Source organism: Enoplosus armatus, chromosome 3 (assembly GCF_043641665.1).
Source record: "Enoplosus armatus isolate fEnoArm2 chromosome 3, fEnoArm2.hap1, whole genome shotgun sequence".
In the NCBI taxonomy this organism is placed as follows: domain Eukaryota; kingdom Metazoa; phylum Chordata; class Actinopteri; order Centrarchiformes; family Enoplosidae; genus Enoplosus; species Enoplosus armatus.
In genome coordinates this window covers 18,260,544-18,287,366 of record NC_092182.1, presented here as the reverse complement: position 1 = coordinate 18,287,366, position 26,823 = coordinate 18,260,544, and the positions used below count along the sequence as shown (strand labels likewise).

General features: G+C 40.8%; 2 protein-coding genes across 2 annotated transcripts; one reads left to right on the top strand and one right to left on the bottom strand.

Moving 5' to 3' along the window:
• Positions 1 to 320: 320 nt before the first annotated feature.
• mars1 (methionyl-tRNA synthetase 1) lies at positions 321 to 17,188 on the top strand. The gene is made up of 22 exons (XM_070901902.1): positions 321 to 454; positions 2,426 to 2,516; positions 3,220 to 3,298; positions 3,626 to 3,757; positions 4,510 to 4,585; positions 4,769 to 4,947; positions 5,707 to 5,816; positions 6,002 to 6,118; positions 6,488 to 6,691; positions 7,929 to 8,130; positions 8,573 to 8,647; positions 8,943 to 9,113; positions 9,641 to 9,736; positions 11,388 to 11,505; positions 11,729 to 11,942; positions 13,382 to 13,513; positions 13,827 to 13,931; positions 14,182 to 14,377; positions 14,958 to 15,029; positions 15,326 to 15,352; positions 15,659 to 15,775; positions 16,411 to 17,188. Exons 1-22 carry the CDS (start codon positions 352 to 354, stop codon positions 16,558 to 16,560), a joined length of 2,766 nt encoding a protein of 921 aa, XP_070758003.1. The 5' UTR covers positions 321 to 351; the 3' UTR covers positions 16,561 to 17,188.
• ddit3 (DNA-damage-inducible transcript 3) lies at positions 17,177 to 21,304 on the bottom strand. Its single transcript, XM_070901916.1, has 4 exons — positions 21,203 to 21,304; positions 19,687 to 19,748; positions 19,126 to 19,334; positions 17,177 to 18,912 (listed from the first exon to the last, which is right to left on the bottom strand). The coding sequence occupies exons 3-4, from the start codon at positions 19,279 to 19,281 to the stop codon at positions 18,133 to 18,135; spliced, it is 936 nt and encodes a 311-aa protein (XP_070758017.1). The 5' UTR covers positions 19,282 to 19,334; positions 19,687 to 19,748; positions 21,203 to 21,304; the 3' UTR covers positions 17,177 to 18,132.
• Between the last annotated feature and the right edge of the window lie 5,519 nt (positions 21,305 to 26,823).

The following is a 26,823-nucleotide window of genomic DNA, read 5'->3' as shown; positions in this document are numbered from 1 at the left end:
ATGTAATGAACCTTACGAGAGGAGAATCCCGCCCGGCGGTGTTACTGTGGAGACATAAACAAGCAGACCTCATACACGTCGGTTTTACGCTCTGATAAATGGTTCATGGGAAGTGTAGTGCATTTACCAGACAGCTACCGTTTCTGTGAACGACGCAGACACCGCTCCAAAACTACATCTCCTCCGCCATGTGTAACAGGGCCGACACCGCTTGCATCAGCGTGTGGACCGGCTCTCACTGGCAAAGTTTCTCCCAGCAGCTACTTGTCTTGATTAAAAGTAAAGATCTTGCCATCATTAAAGCCAGTCATCAATTCCAACGTAGCGGAGTAGCTAGCTACCAACGGCCAGATGAAGCTCTTCGTAAGTGAAGGCAACCCGCATTGCCTGAAGGTGTTAGCTGCTTTAGAAGTGACTGGAGTTAAGTGTGACGTTCAGTGTGTCAACCACGAAGGTAAGAAAGCATGGTTTAGCCTAACATTAGTCTGTGAATCTGCCTATAATTGCGACTGATAACAGCTGCCGTTTGCTAAAAGCGGAACTGCCTGATCATTATATGTGGTTTTCTGTCATGTCTGAGGTGAGTTTTGTGCTGTAACTTACGGTTGTACGTTAACTGTTTAAGCTAGCTGTAACGTTAGTCCTGATCAAGTCACAACTGCCAGTCAGCGTCAGTCACCGATGAATGGAGTGAGCAGTGTAGGCACCTCTATCTACGTTTGAGAAGCAGCTAGAAAAGTCTCTTACTGCACATCACTGCTTTGTTTCTCTTGTTTCAGAGTTTAGAGCGTAGTTTTTTGTGCAGCTTTATGTAGCCTTTGTTCAGCAGTGCATAGCTTCAGATGTCTGGCTCCTACCTGGACAGTATATCTCAGTATGCACCTTTCATGCCTGGAACAGTCCGGGTTTACACTGTGAAGTTGTAGGGCTGTGTTTATACAAGCACAATCAAATATCTTGTTAGGTCTTGATTAAGACTTTTTTTGTCTGTCAGTGTTTTTGGAAATAGAAAATGTATTTCCAAAGCAATGAGACTGACTTGAACCTGCCAACAGTCTCAGTTCATCATCTGATCTGGCATCATTTGTAGTTATGCTATTATCCCTGCCAGGCTGGTCAAGCTGCACCCAACAAAAAAACCTTGATAGGCAGATAACCTGAATGGACCTGAAAACATAACTAAAACAAAGTTGCTTGCTTATACACAGAGAGTGAGGAGAGAAGGCCAACATGGCCAGAATTCAGGTTGGCCTTGTCAAAACCTGTGGAACAAGACTTTTATACACATACTGTACAGGTTCTCCTCAGACATATGATATAGAATATATGATCAGGGTGGTATGTTTACAGCCAAATCCAGGTTGGCCGTGTGGATTTACCTAAACCTTGTTGTAACGTGTATTGACAGCAACAAAAGTCTGTATGATGATCTTGATATTGACTTTAACCAAATCACTCATCCCTCTTTGGGATGGGGGACCATTTAACGGTCATGTGACTAAACTCTGACCCACAAATGTTTTCAAACGAGAGGCTGTTTTAATGCACGTAGTTTAACAATGAGTTTAACATAGTGGGTTTTTTTTGGCATCGAGTCCCTTTAAACACAGAATATGGCTGAAGCTTATGGGCTTTATGAACTCTTCCTACTGCAACTTAGGGTGTTTCTCACTAGATGTATAGTCTAGTGAAATGTCATCTAGATGCTGCTGTGTAAAGGAATTAGATTCTAATTAAATGGTAATACATCCCAGCTTTGGGCTTATGGTCTGATTGTCTGAGGCGTGTGAGAGCGGCTTCACTCCCAGTCCCAGATGTGTGCTAGTCCTCTGTGGGAGCTGGATCACAGAGATGAATAACCAGGAACATCTGGCATGCAGCCACCGTGAATGAATGAAGTGGACTGTACTCAGAAGTACATTATGTGTATAAACATACATATCACTATGCATTTTGCTGTATTGAGTACTGTGCTTATTGAACTGAGATGATATCCCTTGTCTTTGTTATCTGACAATTGATTAATTACAAAGTCTGAAATATTGCACATTTATTAAGGTTAATGGAAATGTTACTTTTTCTGTATTTCTGCTGTATTGATCCTAGAGCCACAACAACATATCAAACTGTGTTGTCAAAGTGAAGACATCAGTAAAAATGTATTATATGAATGAATCCACCCCTCATGTGGTGATCTGCCCTGAGTTCTGATAAGTTCCAGATTAAGGAGATCCTTGACATTCTATGTGACCTCTGTGTTCTTCCTGGACCCTTCTAGTAATTTAACTGATAAGTATTGAGGCTGAGAACTTGATCACAGGATCATCCTTGAAGCATTTGAGGAGTCTTGTGTTGTTGGTTCTCCTTGAAGATGCAGCATTGAATTCAAATTTGACTTGATGTTTTTTGGACAAACATTTTACAGAGAGAGTGGTGCCTTTCCTCAGCCGTCCAGCCGTACCAGGCCTACTCCTGCCTAATGGACTGCATCTTTTCAGCTCCAATGCCATCTGCCGGTCAGTAAATTATAGTTCTTCCTGCTTGCCAAGTTGGCATAATCACTGCCTCTATGAAACTTTTCAGATATCCAAAATCCTAAAGGGTCAGTTTCTACAACAAAAATATATTTTCACTTCATCTCAATCAGTGTTTAGTCATGCAGATAGCTTTGGCTGCAACTACTTAGGTTTTAATACCGTGAGCCCCACACATTAAATTTCCTTCACTTCCATTGTATCGGGGTGGCAGCAGAAATCTCTGAAATAGTTATCTCAAAACCTGGGCAAACTATCTACATGGCTATATACCACTAGAGGTAAATGAGAAGATATGTTTTTGTAATTTGGGGGAACTAATCCTTTAACCCTGTCAGCAATCCAAGGCAGTGTCTTTCCTGTTTTAATGGCAGTTCTCAAATTTCCATGACATATGTAATTGGTGACGAATCCGGTTCATCAGATGATTTGGAAATGCTACGATTATACTATAAACTGCGGCCAGCAACACTATCAGTGAAATGTTAACGGTTTCGTTTGGCAATAATGATTACACTGCAATAAGATTTTGGGGCACACTGTAACTAACTCCCGAGGACATTTGTGGCATCTATATTATAGGTGTGTTCGTTTGGCACATATCAGAGGAAATTCCTTTTGAGAACAAGTAAGGTGCAACTTTTTGACAGGACTTCTTTCTGGTTTCCACTTTTTAACACCTTAGATACCTGTTTGAAGTAAGTGGACAAGACTCCAGTGAGCTTTGCAATCAGTGGCTGGAATGGGAGGCCACAGATCTTCAGGTGAGCTCTACATTAAAACAGACCTCGCTGGTAATCTAATTGTCTTTGAGACACAAAGTGTTTTCATTTCACGCTTTTGCACATTCTCTTGTGCAGAATCCTCTCACTGTTCCTCAATGTGTTGCCAAAGGGCACATAAATCCATGCAGCTAAATGATTAAAACCGATGCTCTCAAAAGAACAATGTGCAGAAGAAATCTATCAGCATGCTCTGTAGGGTTTAAGAAAATTAACTGTTTAACCTCAGTCATGCTTCTTTGGTTTCCTGCTTGATCTGATGTCATTCAGTCAATTCTAATTCATCTCTGTTTTGTGTTTTTTGTGCAGCCTGCACTGCTACAGGCCCTTCACCTGGCAGTGCTGCAGGGAAAAGGATCAGAGGCGTCCAAGATCCTCCAGGGACCCCTTAACTACTTGGAGCAAAGCTTGAGCAAGGGGACCACACCATATTTAACTGGGGTACAGCATCAACATCTCCTGTTCATGTACTACTTATTTTTTCAATGCCCTTTTAGTTGCCGTGTATAGTGTGAGCACATTTAGAAGATAAAGACAAACATACTCACTCAAACGAGGCCCTTTCAGTCGATATAATATATGATTAAGTCAAAAGTTCATGATGCCTCTTTGGAAGCTGAGCTGAGCTTAACCGAACGTCGCCTCTGTGCCACATCAGGCTCCTCCAGCAACATTTTTTTTCTTTTCTTCTTATTCAGCTGCTGATTCTGAGCTTGTGATGCATTTTTAAGTTAAAATGATTTATCTGGGGAGGAGGTCCCTTATGTTGCAGATGTGCCAGAGTGTGGGTGGGTGGGTGGGTGGGAGATCAGTTCTCTGTGGTATCTGCAGCCCCTGTGGCAACAAGTCATCTGTATCTGCCATATATTTCATGTGTACAGAAATATGTTTTGTTAAGTCTCTTGGTGATAGGCATGGCTTGGAGGAACTCTGTGTAAAGCTACTGAAAAATTGTGTAAGCACACAGAGTGAGACAGAGCACAGAGCAGCACATACAGTCCATATTTATTGAGATGCGCTGAAAATAGTCCTCCTCATGGGCGATCTGCATATAGAAAGTCGCAGGGGGTCAGGTGGATCAGGTCTTTCAAAACGACAAGCATTTAGGTTTTTGCTGGGATGACAGGGCAAGTTCAAGAATAGTGCATGTTAATTGTTTAAAAAAAAAAGTTTATTAAACTGCTGTGTTTCAGGAAGCTGTTTCAGTTGCTGATTTTGTTTTGTGGGCTGCACTGTACCCTGTTTTATCCGACTCCTCACTGGCATTGGGTAAGTACTAATAAACTAAATGTCCATTAACAATTTGTTCTTCCCTTTTTTCATTGTCAGTGTTCTTTTTCTTTTTTCCTTTACTTACCTTCTTGCTTTCTTTTATTTTCAAATGCTTTATTTCCAATTTTGTTCTTTGTGTTCGAACGGTCCTCACCGCAACCCTCTGCTTTTCCTTTTCAGGTGAATGCAAGTCTGTGAAGACTTGGTTTGACCGTGGGGCTGTTATGCACAGTTTTCAGTCTGCTGCTCAGAGAGTGCTGCAGGGAAAAGGCCTGCAGGGCATGAAGAGCTACATGCAGAGGCAGCCTGCCCCACAGAGCAGCCAGTGCAGAGACGCACAGCCAAGCAGCCCTGCCGAGGTATCAGCCAGATCATCAGGATAACTATAAGAAAACGTATTCTCACTGAACAGGAAGCATTCAGAGGTGCATCAGTGCTTAACTACACTTGTGCTTATGCCTCAGGAAACATGTACGTCCTCTGAGGTTTCCAAGAAAATGTATTGTCTTTTTTATTTTCTTCGATATAGATGCACTAACGCAAACAACACCTTGCCAGACACATGTATTGTCACACGTTTATTTTCCCACATTTTCTGTCTTTACTTCACTGAAGCTTTTTTTTTTTTACTTATACGGAAGACAGTTATAGCATTCAAAGGGTTGCAAGGCTTGAATTCACCTCACTTAAACTAAGCAGGGCTCTCTTGTAAAGCAGATGCAGTCTCCGTGTGAGAGTGAACCCGGCTCTATGAAAGCTAAATTAACACCCGTGTTAGGATATAGAACATGCAGCATGTAGAGGTTACATCACTATTTCTTTATCCTCTATTCTCTTTCTTGTGTGAGCATGGGAGGATTTGAACAAGTATCAATCAAATTTTGCAGCTGCAGTTCTGGCTCCCTGTCAGAGGAAGTTGCAGAGTGTGTGTATCCCAAATTGCTAAATGCTTTAGCTTCGGGGTTAGAGGTCAGGTGGGAGTTGGTGATATGTGTTTAAAAAACACAGTTGAGTGTACTTTTTTTGTCTTTATGATGTGGGAACAGCTTTTCACTTGTTTCACTGTCTTCAGTGGCAATAAACCTTTTGTTTGTGATGATGTCTAAATGTTTGTTTAGGGTGAGGAAAATGAGCGTGCGGTTTCAGAAGAGGAGATGGAGGCAGCTGCTCTCACCTGGGGTAAAAGTTTGAACACCTGCCCATTGGCTACTCACAGACAGCACCCCATGTAAGTAATTAAAAGTGCTGTTTCCCATTGTAGACATTATGCAGACACTCTTAATCCGAGTGGCTTGCAGTGAGCGTGTGTGTGCTTTAGTTTGGGAATGATATGATGTTGAAGGGACATCAGCTAAGATCATCTACCTGTGGGGTAGCCCCGCAAACTGAAATGTTCTGTTTTTTTCCGATTAGTTTGCCAATGGAGGGAAAGCGAAACATGCTTGTGACCAGTGCCCTGCCTTATGTCAACAACGTCCCCCACCTGGGCAACATCATTGGCTGTGTCCTCAGCGCTGACGTCTTTTGCAGGTAGAATTTAAAAAAAAAAAATCCTTTTTTCTGTCTAAATAGATGCCAACAAAATGTTGACCTCCGTACCAAACACATTTTTAAAAACACTTGCATGAGAACATACACAATCTTGTGCACATTATATACAGTACAGGTATTTAAAGGCCTTCTCAACATTACAATGAAAGCTGTCCATCGTATTCGTCCTCACCAACAGGTTACCTCACCTTGTCCTGCTCTCTCTTCTTCACTGTAACTCTCCATCGTCATCTCTCTTTTGCTCCCTATGTCTTTTCATTTCTACATCTTTCTCTCTAGCTTCCCATCCCTCTCTCTGAGTGTCTCTTTTGTCTTTCTGTCCTGACCCCATGCGTCTCTTCCTCTAAGGTACGGCCGTCTGCGAGACTGGAACCTGCTGTTTGTGTGTGGCACAGATGAGTATGGCACAGCTACAGAGAACAAGGCCAGAGAGGAGGGTCTGACGCCGCAGCAGATCTGCGACAAGTACCATGCCATTCACTCCAGCATCTACAAGTGGTTTCAGATTGAGTTCGACTTTTTTGGCAGAACCACCACTGAGAAGCAGACGGAGTAAGTGGAAGCAGGGATGAAGGCTGGCCTGTTTGTAAAAAAATGTAATCTACTGTTGTGTGAGAAATTAAAATAAATACGGGGGTTTTTCTTTCATCATAATCAAAGGTAAACAACAAAGCTAAAGACAAAGCTAAACAGAGAGGTCTCCAACAATGATAAAGAGCTTGCTTCATGACCCTGGTCCTCTCCTGGGTTGGGTGTGGTTCTGATACTGCTTAGCTTTGGTATGAAAGGGCAAACACGTTTCCATACGATTACTATACAATTACGTAACATGGGATTACTATAATCTTGCAGTAGATACTGGTGTGGCTGTCTAGCCCTCTCAAGCATAAATTCTACTACACATAATCTTAGATTATGGAGCATGATTGTAGAATGTAGGTTGTTACTTACATTTTTTGGTTTACCAAATAAAAAAAAGTGTGTGTATGTGTATATAGATATATAGATGTATTTATTCAAGAGTACAGTATCACTCTTCACAACTGAAAGGTCAATCAAAGAAAAATAAATTGGACGTTTTATGGTAAAGTTAGTAAACTTTTACATGCTTCAAGTGGAAGTGGGGCTGATTTCTTGTCAGTGTGTGTATGGGTAAGGTGTCAGATCATTTTTTTGTTTGTATGGGTGTTTAGATAAGACACGAAAAGATGGGTTTTTGGTGGGTTTACCTACTTACACGTGGATATGGGATACAAAAGAGAGGTGCTTTTCCTCAGTAAAGAAGAGAGCTTGTACATAGAAAAGGATTACAAAGATAAAAACTCTTGTTTTTCGGGCCTTTGCTTTGATAGAGTGCAACATAAAAGACATCAGACACCATGCATAAAACCATGTTCTTTGAAAAGTGAAAACAGCCCAAAGATTAAAGACCTTTGACTTGATTCATGAAAAGTCCTTTGGATGTTAGATCTTACATCCAACCACCACCAAAGATTACCATCAGTTTTGTTTTTGTACCATTTTACTTTTTTTTTTTTTAACCTAATCAATCGTCCAGTCATCTTTTTCTTGTATATTGCTCTATTTTCTATATTGAACAGGGAAAAGCCATATCAATCTGAGTTGGTAAACAAAAACGGGGTCAAGGTTTAATAACTCTTTAGTTCCCATATAACACAATTGTCACTGTGTTCATACACCTTTAACTCAAAAGACAAAAAATGTTCTCCTTGCGTCACAGGCACATCCCCTGAAGTATCTTTCAACCATCTTTGTCCTCTGTTATCAGGATAGCCCAGGACATTTTCTGGCGACTCCACAAGAATGGTTTCCTCGTGGAAGACACGGTGGAGCAACTACGTTGTGAAAACTGCCAGCGCTTCCTTGCCGACCGCTTCGTAGAAGGCATCTGTCCCCACTGCAGCTACCCAGAAGCTCGTGGTGACCAGTGTGACAAGTGTGGGCGCCTCATCAATGCTGTGGAGCTCAGGGTGAGTTGGAAGGAGCCTGTTTGATAAAATGCAAGAGGTTGATGATTATGATGATGATTCAGTGCTGATTGTTGCAATTGATTGGCCATTAGAAAGAGAATGATGGTGGTAGCAATTGTCGTACCATTTATATTCCTCTTTGCTGATATATATTGAAGGAAAATACCATATTCTGATACTTTCTCTGTTAGATAAATATTGCTTCGTCTACATCCATAGTTACTTCCTACATTTCCCAGAGTGGCTTTCAACAGTTTCTGGAGGTGACATGTGGACACACCTTTCGCTTACTATTAATGTAGCATTGTTGCTTCTCTGGAACTTTTGAAATTGTTTCTGCTTTCATGGATGAAAAAAATAGTCCCCTAAATTTCAATTTCAGGTAAAGATCAGGTTAGATGTAGCCTAACCAGTGTTGATCTTTGTTGGCTATCCCCTCCAGGAACCTCAGTGTAAGGTCTGCAGACAGACTCCAGCCATCCGCTCCTCCAAACATCTGTTCCTGGACCTGCCAAAGGTATGCTTTGTATTGTGCATTATGCTGTATTGTGCATTGTAATGGCCTGGGTTTCCATTCTACGGTTTAGACGGGGCTTTTTTTGGTCACAGGGATTGAGACAGAGTTAGCCTGTGAAGAAAGTACAAGCATCAATTGTAAAGTAGAATTCACAGTCAGACAGATTGTGGAAGGCAGTTATCCCTGTGGTAATTTTATTATATAAACGGCTTTACTCTTTCTAGAGCTGTGGTTTAAAGTTAAGACGTTTGATGTTTTTGTCAGCATCTTCATTCTTCCTCTCTCTCTCATGCAGCTTGAGACTCAGTTGGAGCAGTGGCTGGACAAGTCAACCAGCACAGGAGACTGGACAGCAAATGCCAAACAGATCACTCGCTCCTGGCTGAGAGACGGACTCAAACCTCGCTGCATCACCAGAGACCTGAAGTGGGGAACGCCAGTACCTCATCCTGAGTTTAAAGATAAGGTCTGCTATTGTTGCTTAGAGTAAGAAGTTATTAGTTTAGTTAGTTTATAGTTTATCATACAGTAGAAATTATCCACACACCACTCTTTTTCTTTATCAAAGCTTAATAAAGCCCTACTGCTGAGCTAATTTACTTGCTGAGAAGATAAAGAATGCAAACACTTAATATCTAAGGTCAGGTTCCTAATTAAACATTGAAAATGACAATGCACTTCATTAACTGTTTACAAATGCTGCAGTGACTGATTATACTGCAGTGCTCTCTAGTAGCACACTTGGGAGACTCTGTAGGTCTAAACACTGACCACCTCTTTTAGTTCACGCCTCTAAACTTTCTCTTAACACTAAGGACATTTGACTGAAGTCACATTTGTATCCAGGTCATTGTGAAGTCATTCCTCCTAATCTTTGTGTCCTTTTGATGTGCGATTCATGTGATGCAGAATTCATTTCTGTAACTCAAAGCAATGCAAAAAAAAAAAAATTGCATCTTTTGTCACTGATCCTGACTCTTGCTGCCCCTGCAGGTGTTCTACGTGTGGTTTGACGCCCCTATTGGTTATCTGTCCATCACCGCCAACTACACAGACAATTGGGACAAGTGGTGGAAGAATCCTCATCAGGTAACCCACACCAAATTACCCCACCCCCACCCCCCAACACACATGTCAGAATTTATGAGCCGTGAAAGTACTGATGCACGAGCTTGGCACAGATTTTGTCCTCTTTACAACACAGACTGGGTCTGATTGCTTTTTTTCATTGCCCCATCTGGTCTCTTGCACTCTCCATTAGAACACAGTGCAATTCCTAGCCCCATATAACCCTAATGCGAAACAGAGGAAGACATAACCTGATTATGAACAAAATGTACACAATGTATACACAGTGTAATGTGTAGAAGGCAGTACAGCTCTTCATACTTTGCGCTCCACTTATAGATTCCTCCACTTTGAGATAAATGTCTCAGCATGATCAGTCTGACAGAGGTTCTCTTGGCATTATGTTTCTGGATTGTCGGTCCGTCCGTCCCATTCTGGTGAATGCGATATCTCAGGAACGCCTTGAGGGAACTTCTTCAAATTTGGCAGAAGCGTCCACGGGGACACAAGGATGAACTGATTAGAATTTGAAACCATAACCCAAGAATTGATGTGGTAATTATGACAATATTTCACACAGATGTTTAATGGGATGCAACGATGAAGTGATTTTTTTTTTTTACCCAAAGGTCAAAGGTCAACTTAACTGCTATATCATAATGTCCTGGCCCATTTTTGGCCATTATTCAACACCATAACTCAGGAACAGAAGGGCAGATTGTGACCATATTTCACAGTTTGTCGTACACTGAATAGGAGACACGTTTGGGTCAAAGGTCACTGTGACCTCAAAATAGGTTTTTAGCCATAATTAAGAATGAATTTGGCGATTCCAGATTTCACACACATGTTGGCTGGGACGACACAATGAGTAAACAATAACTTGCACTGTACGGACTTTCCTCCATCTCGTCCATTTTGTCTTTCACTTCCTGCCTCATTCTGAATTTCGAGCGTCATCAGAATCACGTGACTGCAAACAACACGTTGGAGCGCGCCTAGCTAATCATGATCTTGTGAGTGAGTGACTGAATGAGTGGAATCATACATATGTATCATCAATATAGTGATAACTTCCATTTAGCCAAGAAATACACTTTGTACCTTTTTTGTTCAACTCCTCACTACATTTATTATGAGTCTGGACAGACATGGATGTAAACTGCAACCTGACTGGTTGGAGGAGGCATACAACCATAGGGCGGTAATTCTAGTTGTTCATGATGCTCTCATCAGCTTTACTTAGAAATAGGGAACTATTTGACATTTTGTGTGCACATATGAGATGATATTTTAGGCTTTGACACCACTCGACTTCCCGCACATACAGTAAGAAGTGTAAAAGGGGAAAACACGTGCTAGTAAGCTAGCTTCTTCTTTAACATGTGGACTTTAACTGCAAGTTTATATAAAAAAAAGACTTAAAACCCTATAGATAAAAAATCTAACATATCTTCTTTCACTGACTCATCTCATCTCTCTCTAAAACCCCCAGGATCGAGCTCCTGTTATGTGTGTGTGTGTGTGTGTGTGTGTGTGTGTGATGGCCTGTATTTGCAGAGACAGAGATGGGGGTTGGGGAGAGCTGATAAGTCCTCTTTGAACTGGATGATCTCATGATGATCTAATATGATGTCATCCTCACAGTGCAGTGTTGTGTCTCTGCCACTAGGTGGAGCTGTACAACTTCATGGCCAAAGATAATGTGCCATTCCACAGTGTGGTGTTTCCCTGCTCCCTACTGGGAGCTCAGGACAACTACACTCTGGTCAGCCACCTCATTGCCACTGGTAAGCACGGTTATTGCGATTGACTGTTTCACCTTTTGATTAATTATTTATATTATTAGACTAATTGGGATTCACAACAGATCTTGAAATTGTTTTAAAAATGCTATAATGGTACATTCGCTCTGTTTGGCAGCTTTACATCACGAACATCCTGAATGATCACATTCACGCAGGAAATTAAGATTCAGCTTTGACAGTAACTTAATCTGTAACTTTCCCACAGAATATCTTAATTACGAAGATACCAAGTTCTCCAAGAGCCGCGGCGTGGGGGTGTTTGGAGACATGGCTAAGGACACGGGCATCCCATCTGACGTGTGGCGGTTCTACCTCCTGTATGTGCGTCCAGAGGGACAGGATTCAGCCTTCTCCTGGGCTGACATGGCTACGAAGAACAACTCTGAGCTGCTAAACAACTTGGGCAACTTCATCAACAGGTTGGTAATAGTCAGTAGTTTAAAGTGAATTCCTGCTTTCTACATGGGATTAACAAATAGTAGAATTTAGAAATAGACCTTTTTCAGAATTCTACTTCCTCAACGACCCTAACAAGGTAACATGTTCCCTGCCATCTGACTTTGGGACATTTTCAGTGTGTTACTGTTTCTTTCTCTACTTTAATTGTTTTGATCAGTTTAGATCAAGTCACCAGTGAAATAAGAAATGGGGCAATCTGCCTCGAGTTGCTCACATTTTGTACATAATTGTACAAAAGTTTCACTCAGAGAGTAAATACGCAGCAAAACTGTCATCCAGTCCAATTAACAACTAAGTTTCCAGATTGTTGTACTCATTGAAAAAAGTCTGTTAGAGCAGTAACTATTACAAGAGGCTCACCCTAGTTTTCTAAATTTGTTTGGGATGGCGTAATTTAGCCCCAATTACATCGCCTCAAATGATTTTTAAAAGATCAGGGTTAAATCCCACATCAAAGATTTTTCTCAGCAGCTTTTTTTTTTTTTCAAAGTACCTTGATCTTCAAAATTGGTCTCGGGCAGCAACGTTGATGCCTAATTGGTTCAAAAATATCTTGTAGATTGCATCCAGCCTAAGGTGTTGTAGGTAGAGAGTATTCTGCTTCAGAAAAGAAATGCTGTCCTTGCCTGGATCCAGTCACTACATCATTACATCATTAGCGACAGTGTGTCCATCTTATGCCCGCTTTTTCAAACTCATATTCGATTCTGGGCTGTGGTGTTCCAGCTAGTTGCTGTTCAGTGGAAACCTTGACATTAACATTTAACAAACAATCAGCTTGATAAACTGAAATGTGTAAATCCCTACTTAATGTTTACCAGCAGTAAATATTACTCTATTGATTAGAATGATTCAATTATTGTTACAGTACAGTACAGTATTGCTCTTTATTTCCCAGGATGCAAAAAAAAAAACCTTGAGGCTTTGCAGTTTCACTAATCAAATGAGTAAAACAAATTAAGAATGCAGGTCGCACAAAGTTCATCCTCACACATCAAAATCACAGTTCTTTGTGAATGTGACGGTCATGTCAAAGCATTTTGGTCTGCTCAGAGTCTGAGAGATGTGTAAAATAAAGAACGGTCTGTTGCATCAGACATGACAAAAACCTTCTCACCACTAACATCCTCCTTATGTACACATAACACTCATTTTACAATATGGCCACGATATAGAGGCGATGAAGGAGCTGTGAAGAGGCTCAATGCAGCACGCTGTTGTGATAGTTTACACTAGCAGAGCACTGTATTACATCTGGCAACACAATCTATAATTTATAAACAATTAGCAAGTCAAGTAACATGCCCTTCTCTCGTTTTTGCTCTCTCTCTCTTTCCCGGTCTCTCTTGCTGCCTTTCTCTCTCCATTCCCACATTTTCCCCTGACCTCCCTCCCCCAGAGCTGGCATGTTTGTCGCTAAGTTCTTTGAGGGCTGTGTGCCTGCGATGGAGCTACAGCAGGAAGATAAGAGGCTCCTGGCTCTGGTGGGCTGGGAGCTGCAGCAGTACATCCAGCTCATGGACAAAGTCAAGTAAGACAATCGAGTCACATAACAAAAGCTTGATGTTGGAATTTAGACAGAATGTATCAATTTAATTGAAATGACTTTTCAGAAGATTTTTGAATTATTAAAATTAGAAAATGTATTTGTAAATTGTCAGTTTAGTTTCACATTACTACTATTAGATTGGTACTTGTATCATCTTGAGATGTATCTCGACACTAAAGGTGAAACATACTAGTTGGTGACTTGAAGATATTGAAGTAGATTCTGTGTAATAGGTTGTGGTCGCACAACTTCCTTCAGTTTAGATAAACATTGGTCTACTGTCACATTCCGCTAGAATCCGTGATGCCCTGAAACACATCCTCAACATCTCTCGCCATGGCAACCAGTACATTCAGGTCAATGAACCCTGGAAGAAGATCAAGGGAGGAGATGCAGAAAGGTGAGATGGCCTTGACCATGCAAGGTAGATAGATGTGTGTTGCCTCAAATGTGATCAGAGAGGGAAAAAGGACTCCTTCAGTCCTTTCACAGTCTTGTATCTCTAAGCACAGGAAGAAAGGTTGGCTTGATTGAGCACAGATTGAATTCATAAAATCAGTTCTTAGAAGAAATAAATAATTGTATGTACGAAAAGATTTTTCAAAACATTTATTTTCTTGATCTGTCTGATCTCTGTTTCTCCTCTTCAGGCGGCGTGCAGGCACAGTGACCGGTGTGTCTGTGAATATCGCCTGCTTGCTGTCGGTGATGCTGTTGCCGTACATGCCGACGGTCAGCCAAACCATCAGGGATCAACTCAATGCCCCGCAGTCTTGCATCAATACCATGTTGCAAGGCACCGGCACCTTTGTGTGCTCCCTGAGTGCCGGTCACCGCATTGGCACTGTGAGTATGGCCTGGAAAAAGTACACACACAGTTCATACATGTGCGGACACACACACCTGTGGAACCTCATCAATGTTGATGCTGGGTGATACAATGAGGATGCAACAGTCTGTCAATATTTCAGTACTCTGGGGGACATTGTAGTCGCTTGAACACACACATACACACACTTAAGAATAATAGCCTAGACTGTGTTTTGAGGCCTCAGCCTTCGAACAGCAAGTTTCTCTCAGGCCACTTGTCCCTTCAGGCCTTATTGAGGTGACCTGTGTCTGCAGCAGCCTGCCAATGCAGCATTCATTTTTCTTTTTTTTGACTTTTCTGACAAAAGTCGTGATTTGTCAGAACTGGAATGCTGCATTGAAGAGTGGTGATCACGAAACTCTGAAAATTTCTCATATATAGTTATCTACTTACTTACTTACTTGCATAATCCTGTTTGTTCAAAGATGAGCACAGAGCCTCCAGATTAAATTTTCCAGCTACACTTCCACAATCGCAAGCTTTTTAAATATTCGTGCATATATTTTTTTGAATTTCTACCTTTTTGCCCCCCCCCCCCCCCCGCTTTGTTCCCAGGTCAGCCCGTTGTTCCAGAAACTGGAGGTGGACCAGATTGAGGCTTTGAAGAAAAAATTTGGTGGACAGCAGGTATTTGATGTTTATGATGCCTAATGGTCTGTGCATGAGTCAGGTCCTGTAGTAAAATAGGTTGACTATTTATGAATGATGAAGTAAGAAAGAATTGATAATGCATAGCCGTACACGGGCCTCTGTCAGACTGTCGTCATGAATAAGAATTTGTACTTAGTCGGAGTATCTGTCTTTTGAAATATGATGCAGAGAAAACACACTATAAATGTTTAAATTATGTATTAAGCATCCATCATATGCTGTAGATAAAAATAATTCATCTCTAAACCTTCTCCTCAACCGCCTGCCTCCAGCCTGAAGATGAACCACCAAAAAAAAAGGTATCGAGCGGGATTTCTTGTGTGAAGAGTCAGTCCACATTGGTGCTGCTGTGTCAATGTTGATTGCCGCACGCCTTCACTAATACTAGCAGATCATCTAACGTCCTCAGATTTTTACTCATCCCCGTGTGTCCAGCGTGATTCACTGTCCATTCACACTTCATGACTCATAAAATCCCGTTGACGTTTTGAGTGATGGGCGTTATTGTCTGAAATGAAGTAAGTCATCTCTGGAAATAATAACCATCAAAACGCCTCAAATTCAAACCTTCATCTGTCTGTTTCCTCCCTCAGACGACAGCTCAGAACGCTGCCAGCACTCAGCCTGCCGCCGTGTCTGCTCCTGCTGCTCCTGCTGCTCCTGCTGCTGCTGAGGTGGACCCAGAAAAAGCCAAGCAGCTCAGTCAGGCTGTGGCTGAGCAGGTGAGATCGCTGGCTAGAGATAAACGCACTGTTGAGCTAACTGTGAACCCAGCTCTCACATTTTTAGACATTTTGGAATCAATAATCCGTTATTAGAACAGCACTATAAGTTACATTTCCATAAGATTATTTTCTTTGCATTGTTTTGTCGTTAAAATAGTTGTCTTGTAACAGGAATAACAAAGCGGATGTCGGAATGAAAGCGATCTCTTCAAAAATCAAATCACAAATGCAACAAACTACCGGCCGCTGAAATAAATAACGGCTAATGTTAAAAGCGACATTTAATTAGTGTCTAGTGTTTGTAAAATTATTTGTAAAATGATCTGGTAATGCTTGAGTAAGTAATTAATTGATCAAAATTGTTTCATCCACCAATTTATGATTTTTGAAATTTACTTTATACTTACAACTATAAATACGCAGGTTACATTTTTGGGAATCAAATGTTTGATTCTCCATATTTCCAAACCCGGACAGACGCGTTTTATTGCGAACTCACAAATTGCCGCCTTCGTTAATTGTGTACTATTTGACAGCTGCCAGCCTGTGTTTGTCCATATAAGCTGAAGTGTGTAGTCAAAGACAAATTTAGTTTTTAAATTTATTAAATCCTGTCATTTTATCTGTCAAAGGGGGAGAAGGTGCGAGCGCTCAAAGCCCAGAAGGCAGAGAAGGCCATGATCACAGCAGAGGTGGCCAAACTGTTGGACCTGAAGAAACAGCTGGCTCTGGCTGAGGGGAAGAGCCCTGAGCCTGCACCTCAGAAGGGCAAGAAGAAGTGAGACAGAAAACAAGTGAAAGCAAAATGGAGGTTATTCAGAGGAAGGGAAGAGTAGAATGGTTTGAGGTATGATAGTGGAGAATGGGAACAAGATGTACACTGAGAGAGATGAGGGTATTAGCTTAAGGCAAAGCCGTGACAGGATCTAAGACAATGTGGTATTGGCACTGAGGACTAATGAAATGCTGGATAGGCCGACGGGGAAATGAAAACACACAAAGAGAGAGTCAAATGAATACAGCTACAGAATGGAGGGATTTTTCCAAATCCCTACACCAAAAGAAACTGATTTTATACTCTCCCTGTGATAAAGTCAGCATACGATATTAGCGTTGGAAGGTGTGTTGCGCATTCAAAGATGTTTTTTTATATCCTCTGGAAAATTGTCTTTTTGCTATTTGCTACAAATACATTTTTTGGATCCAGGAAATTAATTGTTTAAGTTACGCTGAAAAAGAAAATTTATGTGTACTTCCCCTCCCCCTTTCTCATTTATCTCTATTTTACACTACTTTCTACAAAATAAAAAATATCAGTACACACACAGGTGATTAAAAAGGCAAACTAATAAACATAACAAGACACAAAGAAATGCAAATTATTTATTTTATTGCAAATTTGGGATTACAATGAAGGGTAAAATAAATGGTATGGTAAAATACATGTATTTGATGCTATCAATGATAAAAGCCATGCATATTGTTGTACAATTAACAATTTATGTGACTACAATGAGACTGGATATGTTGGCATTTTACAGTACAAGCCATTACAGTACAATTGTGTATATTACAGCGTTATATAAAAATAGTAAATCAGGGTAGAACAACTTGTGATTCTACCACAAGTCCCCATATTGATAGAAAAGGTCAGCTTAGAAAGTATAGCCGGGTCCTACTTACTTTATATAAATACACATACACACAAGCCATGGGTTATAAAAAAGTAAGAAAGGGTATGAATTCTCTCCCAAAAAAAAAAAAATCATTCTCTCATACTCGCACTGCTCTGGGCACTTTCAAACTTTTCCTGAGCTCCTAAACTCTCCACAAATTGGGGCAAATAATCTCTGCTAGCCAGATTGCAGCCCTTAACGTAGGAGTTACAATTATTGCAAAATGGTGGGAACAGATGACAATGAAATGCACTCTCTGAATTAAGTTCCTTTCCTTCCAACATACAAATCATCAAATGCTCATAACTCTTATTTCTGACATCCTATTTGATGGCACTTAGTCTGGCATCCTTTTTAAAATGACAAACATTCATCAAAACCACCGCTATCATTTGCACTTAGAGCTGTCTGTTCTTCCTTTTCCTTTATACATGCTGTGTCTTTTTATTTGCCGCATTGCTGTTGCAGCCCCTTCTCTCTGTGCCTTTTCTTGTCTTGACTTTCATCACTTTCCTACTTCTTGCCATCTTAAGCTCTCTGTCTTGTCCAAAAATCCTCTTGCTTATAAAATATATCTTTGGTTTCCTTCCTTTCCTGTCTAAAAAGGCATTTCATATCCATATTACACCATTCCCCACCACTGCTTATTCCAATTCTGTAGGTCTTTCTTTTTTTCCCTCATTTCCTGGTGTTGACTAGTCTCTCTATCAGGGCTCTACGTGTCCTCTGTACCTCCTCTCCCAGCCTTTCAATCTCCGATTTTAAACGCTCGTTCTGCTCCGTCAGCTCCTGCACCTTCCTCTCATTCTCCTGTTCTCTTTCTTTGCGACTCTTTTTGGCAGACGAGTAGGATGGGGATGTGTGCTGCGTGGAGGAGGCGAAAGAGGACAAGGCACCATTGGCCCTCTCGCTGGTGGTCCTCTTGCGTTTTCCCAGGCGGGAGGATGGGTAGGCAGAGGGAGAAGAGACAGGTGAGGAGGGAGAAGAACAATTTTGAGATGGCGACTGGGAAGCTGAGGAGGAGCACGATGGAGAATCAGGGACACAGGGCAGTTCCTCCTCGCTGGCTGAGGGAGACGCAGGATGGACATTATTAGCCTGGTGGTGTTGATGGTGGTGGTAATAATAGCTACCGCTAATCACAGCTCCGCTCGGATCCACCATTCCCACTCCTCCTTCACTCAGCAACTCGAAGAACTCTGGAGGCAGCAGATCACTGCCGCCTCCTGCCGAGCTATCTCCGCTTCTCCCACTCTCAGCCTCCGCCCGCCGCTCTTCTGCAACAGCTGGACTCATGCAAGAGGAAGAAGAGGAGGATGATGACGAGGTGTGATGCAGAGGCTGGGTGTTATGGATCTCCTCTGTTGCCCTCTGAACACCCTCGCCCCACGTCTGGCTTCCGTCCGTCAGCCAGGTCAGAGAACAACTCTCCAGAACATCCAGAAACTCCGGCTCCTTCTACAAGCACAAAACGGAAATGTCAACACCTGCCAAAACGTATAAAACATAACAGTATAAGTTCATTTCACATCACTTAGTATGTGAATGGAATTTATTCACAAAACAGTAAAACAAAACCTAAAAAAGAGAAATATTAACGAAAATACAATGGACGGAAACACTCACACTCATCATGGGTGTGATAACCATTTCATTCTTCAAGGTACTGACCTCGGTGCATGTGGGGGCACGTGCCAGCTTTGCCCCTCCCGTGTCAGAGCCCAGAATATCCTGCAAGTCCTCATACCACGCCTCCAACTCTGCACCACACAACGGCCCCACGCCAGGGGGGTACGGCGGGGGCAGGTGTAGCCACTCGGCAGTCATCTCGCCAGTCAGTCTCAACTCACAGATACTCGGCCACACGGTTCACACTGGACCTGAGGGGGGGTCACACACAGGACGGTTAAGAAAAGGAGAAAGATGAAGGGAAGAGTGCAGAGCAGCCGCAAGAAGCCTTTATCTATATAATTATTTACACCATGACCGAGAAAACTAGAACAAAGTACAGTATATTGTGTAATCTGCCTAAATGTGAAATGGAATAATAGGGAAACTAAGTGAGGAAATTACTTTACAGCACTCAAATTGCTGATAAGCGGAATTGGAAGATTCAAACTATGTATAAAAGATTTTGATAACTTTATTCCAATACAAAGTTAATATTAAAATAACTGTTAACTTAACAAACATGCAGCATTCAGAATGTCAAACATGAGAAGACCAGTTTACCTTTAGAAAGTCTCTGTTAATCAAGTCTGCCAATTTGTTGGAGATAGCTTGTCCCAACAATTCTGAAAGAGAAAAGTATTTGATGGGTTAGTCTTAAAGAATGTAAAAAACGTTTCTTCTGAAGGCTGGAAATTGCTGAGATCTCAGAATCAAAATGATGATTTGTACAAATACAGAGCAAGCTTGGTCTGGGAACAAAGGGTGCCTTAAATCAAACATTATAATGGCTGCTTTGGAAAATGATGAAAAATAAAAATAACGATAAAACTTAAAAAATGTCAATAATTGTTAAAATGATCAACAAGGATGGAGAAAATCAAATTCCTGTCACTTAATTCTTGTAAACAAAGACCAAAATGTTCTCCACTGCGCCCCCTGCCTTCTACGGTCCTCAAAACATGTTGGGATCGATAAACAAGTGGTTAAAAACGACGAATAAATCCTTATATTGATTTCTCTAGGGCTGACAGTCAGGTCGACTTTTATTAATTGTTTAAAGCTGTCTAAAAACGAAAATTACTAAACAAAGGCCATCACAATTACTATATTTAATGTAGACAAAGCTTGCAGCTGAAACATTTCAGATAAATAAGAATTTCCGCTTTTCTCCTTTTGATGTAAAAATAAAAAAATAAAACAACAATCTTACATAGATATGGCGTTGGCAGTGATGTGAATTACTATGTTACAAAGTGATGAAAAATAAAATCCTCTTTAACTTGATGTCAACTTCCCGTGGTAGCGCGACCTCACGGGCATTAAAACTTTGGTCTGGTAAATAAAACTACCAATAATTATTTTCTTATACAATAAATTAAATTCGAAATATAAATATTTTCTCTTTTAGTTGGGCTTTATGTCCACTGTGAGCCAAGACAATTACGTCATGGAAATGCAAGTCCAGCAGGAGGAATGGGCGAAACAAAAGGAAACGTACAGAGTGAGGAGAAGAGTGGGTTGGGAGAAAAGACAAAACAATCTATTCATTCAGAGGTAAACGTTTACTTAAAATGGATTTGTCAAAAGTGTGAGAAATAACTACAGCTGTCACAAATAAAAGCCGTTCAGTGTCGAGTCGACAGCCCCAACAATTACTGTCAGACGCCACACGGAGTAAGGGTTAGGCTAATGTCTCTTATTTTGTTCACATGAAATGACACTTAAAAATCTACGTATTGGATGTCGTAGCTACAAAATTCACAAAATAATCTTAAAGCGTTTGGCAGGCTCGACAGTCAAAAACTCAAAACTTCCTTAGGTTCAAGTCCGTGTGAGCTTTGACAACTTGTCAGACGAAGCAGACAACACTTAAAACCCATTCGATGAAAATTGTGACTGATTAAGACAACTGTTATTCTAAAAATGGCACTGGGATATCTGCCAAAAACATGATTTTTTTTTTCTTTCCAGTACACGAGACCACTTCAGGAGTGCGTTAAGTGGCCGTTACTCCCTGGAAGACTGAAAAACATCGTCCAACTAAAAGCCAAAACTATTGACAAGAATCTCCACTTACCCTTTTTCTTTTATTCGCTCGCCTTCTCGACTGTCTTGAACTCGAATGTGGATATTTTAGTAAAAATTGGTGATAGCTCATGTTAACCATTGTTCAGTCTTGATGGCTGAATGTGATTCTTCGGAAACTCCCGGCGGTGTTTATATTGAGGGAGAGGCCAACCGAACTATACATGGGAAGGTAGTTTCGTCACAACCTAGCTTAACGGTATCGATTGGCGTCCCAACGGTCCAATCAGGGGAGCGGAGTTAAGATCTTTTCCTTGGCGACATCCAATAGAGTGACTGGAATTCAGCACCGAGGCGGGGTCTAGTGTCGTCTCTGCTGGTTGTTCTCTTCTCAGCCTGTATAGTTTGTACGAGCAGCAATTGTGATGCAGTCATAAGACGGCCAGGACGAATTTGGGGCGTATGGGAGTCACATGAAAGGAATGATGCAATGCTTGGCAACCAATTTCTAGCTGGGGATAACACCAGCAGAATCAGAACATGTTTTATTAAACAGTGTTGGCTCTAACTAAAATCTAAAAATATACATATATGCATGGATATCTAATGTCGAAGAATTGTTTGTTTCCGGAACACAAAAGCTGAATCGATTTTCTTATGAATTGTTTTATCGTAGTAAAAAAAATGTCTGTTTCGTATCCAGCGTTTACTTACTGATGGGTTTATTCATTGTGTTACCATCCGCTTGTTTTAGGGTTAGCTGACTTTTGATTGCAGGTGCTTGTCTAAAGTTCGTCCGTGACACTGACATGACACACACCCCCTTCACTCCATAACCCCACGAGGAAGAAAATAATAACGGGTCCACCCCTTCAAAGGACACTTTTCTACCGGACCAGAGTGCTTCTGGAGGACAGATGCCTTTTATTTGTCAGGTAATTGTAAAACGCCACAGAGCAGACTGTAAGCACACATGTACTCAGCGGTGCCATATTCTCATTTCATTTCATACCGCGCGCTCTGTTGCAGCTCCGCGAGATATCAGAACACACGCCCGGCCGGTGGAGCGTCTGTGGCGCGAGCTCGCGGTGCTAGGTGTGATCCAACAACACACTGTCCCCCTTTTAGTGTCCGGTTGTGTTTTCAGCTGTTGGTGCTGAAATGCAGCAGAATTCTTCATTAGTCCGTGATGAAAACTTTTATTACATGTCATTGTCTCTGATAAGTGTGTTTTTATTTGATCAATTATTACTGATTCATTTGGCTCTTTTGTTATTATAAACCACTATCATACAAGGTGTAATGGTACAAGAATAATATAGGCTGACACGTCACACCAAAATAATAATTTCATAGGCATGTTATGATAGATTACAGCTGATAGAAACGCTAAAAAACACAATTGAGCAACGCAGACACGTTATGCAATATGATGTTTTTTACATATATTGATTTAGGTTCCCATTGAAATTCTCACTAGTAGACCAACTTCAGTCCATATGGTGTCACATTTGCCGAGATAAATTGTGTATGATGAATGATTTCATCATGTGAATTATTTCACTATTTAGAAGGTTCACACTAACATGATAGCCACAGAATCAATAAACTCACTATACACTTACTTAGTACCTTTTGTGTTTATAGATGTAGAGATAGGCTATTTAAAAGAATCTCTAACAGGTCCCTATTGAAATGTTAGTTTTACCATAGAAGAAGTCGCACTATACTCACTGTAGTGCCTTTAATGTCACATTTACAGACATGAATAGCCTTTGAGAGATTATTTTGTCAACATAAATTACCTATTCAGAAGGTTCACACGAACATTGTCGAATTGATAAAGTCAAAATTAATTTACATTGAGTAGCATTCATACAATGCAACTCCTTTTATACAAATGAATAGTGATATAATATGTGATTAAAACCACAAAGTTCAACAAGGTCACCGTCTCAGACACACAAGGAGCCATAAATGTTATTGTGTTGGATGATGACCATTAATACGATAAACAACAGCGACAACAACAGCAACAAAAGTGACAATAAAATAAAACCGCGTTTCATCATGTTGCACTCTTGATGCGGGCTCTTCACCCCTCTCCTGACTTTCTGCCCTAATCCCAAACTCAGCACACACAAACTGTTTTCCATGCACGGCGCAACGTGCACGGCTCAACATGCACAGCCCCATAGCAACAGCGCCAAGCAGCGAATAGAAAGCTCAAATACTGTCTCTAGGACCCGGGTTAAAGCGCTGCAGGAAGCACCGTGAACACGTCACGACTTGAGTGGCTGTTGCTGAGTAGTTCAGCATACTTTCTCTACACCCCTCCCTCTCCACCCCTGCCGTCTGTTTATTTTGTCAGTCCCGTCGTCTGTGTTGTATTCATTATAAAACACTGTTTACAACCCCAGATCTAGGTTGCCTCTTTCTGTTTTTCAACATGGTCTGGAGATGATGGTCCCTGTTTTCTGATTGATTTGTCATTTCAGTTGACACTCTTTTTTTATTTTTTTGTAATGAAAACATAAAAAGTCAAAATAAAATAAAGATACAGTATGTTATAGATCAGATATATTGTTTATCCTCTATTCTGTTTCTCTTGTTGTCTTCTGTTATGTTTTTATGACGCTGAGCTGACAGAGTGTAAACAAGCGCAGAATTGTCTGGTCATGTGGATCAGCTTTTGGATGAGATTTAGTCATTACTGAGGGTTGTATTTGGAGATATCAGATGCTGTAATGTTTACTTGCTGTAGCCTAATCTCACTAAATATCTTTTTGTCTGCCTAGTCATAAATAACTGAATATAATTCATTTTTGAACTGATATTGTTTTTTAGCAGACCTACATAATCCCTACACAACTGACATATATTACATCATATATATATATATATATATATATATATATATAAAGCAAAACAGGAAAGTCCAGTTATGCCTACATAACTTTACCAGACTGTAATAACATGACAGTATGATATCCATATATATCTATTATAAAACATAAAACAAGTGAAATGATACTGACCATTTAATTTAATTCTAAAAATGGTGTTTAAGTGTGGACAGAGCATTTTATTTTTCTTATTTGCTTTCCCTTGTCGGGTTGTCACATTGATTTACAACAAATGCTGGTGTAATTCAACCAACATTCAACATTTGAAAAAAAAAGAAAGAAAGAAAGAAAAATCCGCAGTGGTGGTTGTTAATGTTTTGAGTTATTATCACCCCAAAATCAGGTTTTGGCTATTGTTTTCTTTTGTTTTACAGGCAGAAAGAGTCTGGGGAATTTCCAGCCACCACACTCCCTTGTTTCTGTACTGTGCCCTTGGTCCAAGCTCCACACCCAGTTCCCCCTGACACACACACACCAGCTGTCGGAATCCTTCCCCTCTCTGAACTGAGACCAACTGATACAGCTGTTAACATGTACTGGTGATACAGTAAATCCTTTTTCTTTCTCTCTTGGTTTGCCCTTTCTCACTGTTTGTTTTAACTCTTTTTTTTTCTGGCTCCTAGACAACCAGCAGAAAGACCTCCTCACCTTATCTGACATTCTGGCCTATTGGTGAGAACTGGGAAAGAAATAAAACTCTTGTGTGGCAGTGATACATGGGTGAGAAAAGGCAATACAAATGGGATATTTTGCCAACAATCATTACTGACAGTTTGTTTTAAAGCTTTAGGTTCCCATTGTTACTACATTCATCTCTTCTGCCAATGCCCATCTCAGCTGAGGCCTATATTGTTATTCTCTATTGTCTGATGATGCACATTAATCAACTCATTAGCATTTTATTTCCTCAGAAGGTCCCCTATCTATCATCTCCTTTACAAGTAAGATGTCCAGCATTCACACGAAGCAGAGAACTTCATCTTAATGCCTATAAAGTTTCAGGTTTATTTTTGAGAGATTAAGTTATCCACTCAATCCCACATCTCTTCCCGTACAGATTTAACAGCTAAATGTCACATCCACTTGTTGAGATTTCTGTGTTTGCAGCTTTAGGTTGTCTTTGCACACAATCTTGTTAGTCCGTTAAACCCTGTTTACCTGTGAGCCTCACCTCTCTTTACCCTGTCGTCTCCGTCTTTCTTTTCTTTTTGTTCCCATTCGCTACAAGCCTCATTCTGCCCCACAACAGTATCCAACCTATTTTACTCCGCTTATACCTCCACCCACTTCTTCTGTCCTTCCCTCTGCTTCACTACAGGCTCCTCACCTGTCCAGACTCATTCAAGAAAATCTGACAAACTGATGCAGAGGCGCTTGCGTGATTTGCTTTCTCTTCTCCGCAGCTTATTTTTGATTTCTGATGTCAGTCTGCTTCTGCTTCTCCCTGCCTCCATTTTACTTTCAGAATTTCTAGTAATTTTTCTCAAAATAGAGGAATATTAGTATATATATATATATATATTACTGATAGCTATACAGTAAAGGTAATACATTGGAATTTTTAATATTTGATTACATGACATTGAAATCAATCTGTAGTCTATGTCCACAACCTTTAAATTGCCCAAAATAAGTTAAGTCAAACTGATTGCCTTTAGTTGTTTTCCTGATTTTGATGACATTGTCTTGTACATCTCAGTACAGTACATGAATATCTAAAACCAGTGCCTTGATTTCTTCATCTCCAGGCACCGACATATGTGTCAAAGATGAGACATAAGAAAAAAGGCGAAGGCAAAAAGACAAGCTCAAGCATGAGACTGTAGGGCATTAAACTTTAAAAGCCTGTCTGAACAGGTGGGTATATTGGCAGTGAGGCACACACTCCAGGCTCTTACTCCAGCCTTTTCTTCCTCTCTTCTTAGTTTTCCCCATATCAGCACCAGAAACAGAGATTTTGGAGCACTTGGTGCTCCCTACGGCCTCCTCTGTGTTCAGCTGCCTGAGGACTTAAATATTTACTTTGTCCAGTTGGTGTGAGCTACTGACATATATAGGTAGCTGCAGTTTTACTGTAGAGTCAAGAATGGCTGGAGCTTAGATGTCATTTATGTTACTAAAAGCATTTTTGTTTGGATTTATACCCCACTTCTAAAATTGGCTGTTTTTCAATTGGGGTTCTGTTTTATCATTCATTCATTGTCCTTTTATCCTCGCTATTATTCAGGGCCACATAGAGAGCAATATCTGAAATAAAATGGTAATATGTGTTGGTCGTTGTTAACAACATTTTGGGCTGACCTCTTGGTAATCTTCAGCTGGTAATTGTGTACAAATGGGTCTTAACAGATGGGGCGGGGGCTGACCCTATCTAGCACACCCAAAATAGAAGGACAAATGCAGTGATATACAGTGCACGGTATGTCTCTGTGCTCGTCTGGGGCATTCCCTTCTAAGTTGGAGCTCTGGATCTAATTCCCTGCAAGTCACACTTGATATGTCCTGTCCAGGCAGTAGTCCCCCAACACACACACACACACACACACACACACACACACACACACACACACACACACACACACACACACACACACACGCATAAAGGAAATAGAAAGCTGCTCAGCACTTAATCTTTCTCTGAAATAAAAGAAAGATATGATACAGACAATAAGATGCCGAGCTATAACACTCAGCTAAAGTAAAAGAGAAATCTACAGACTCGGTAACATAGGTTTATCATTTGTTCTGTCTAATTCAGAGCCAAGTT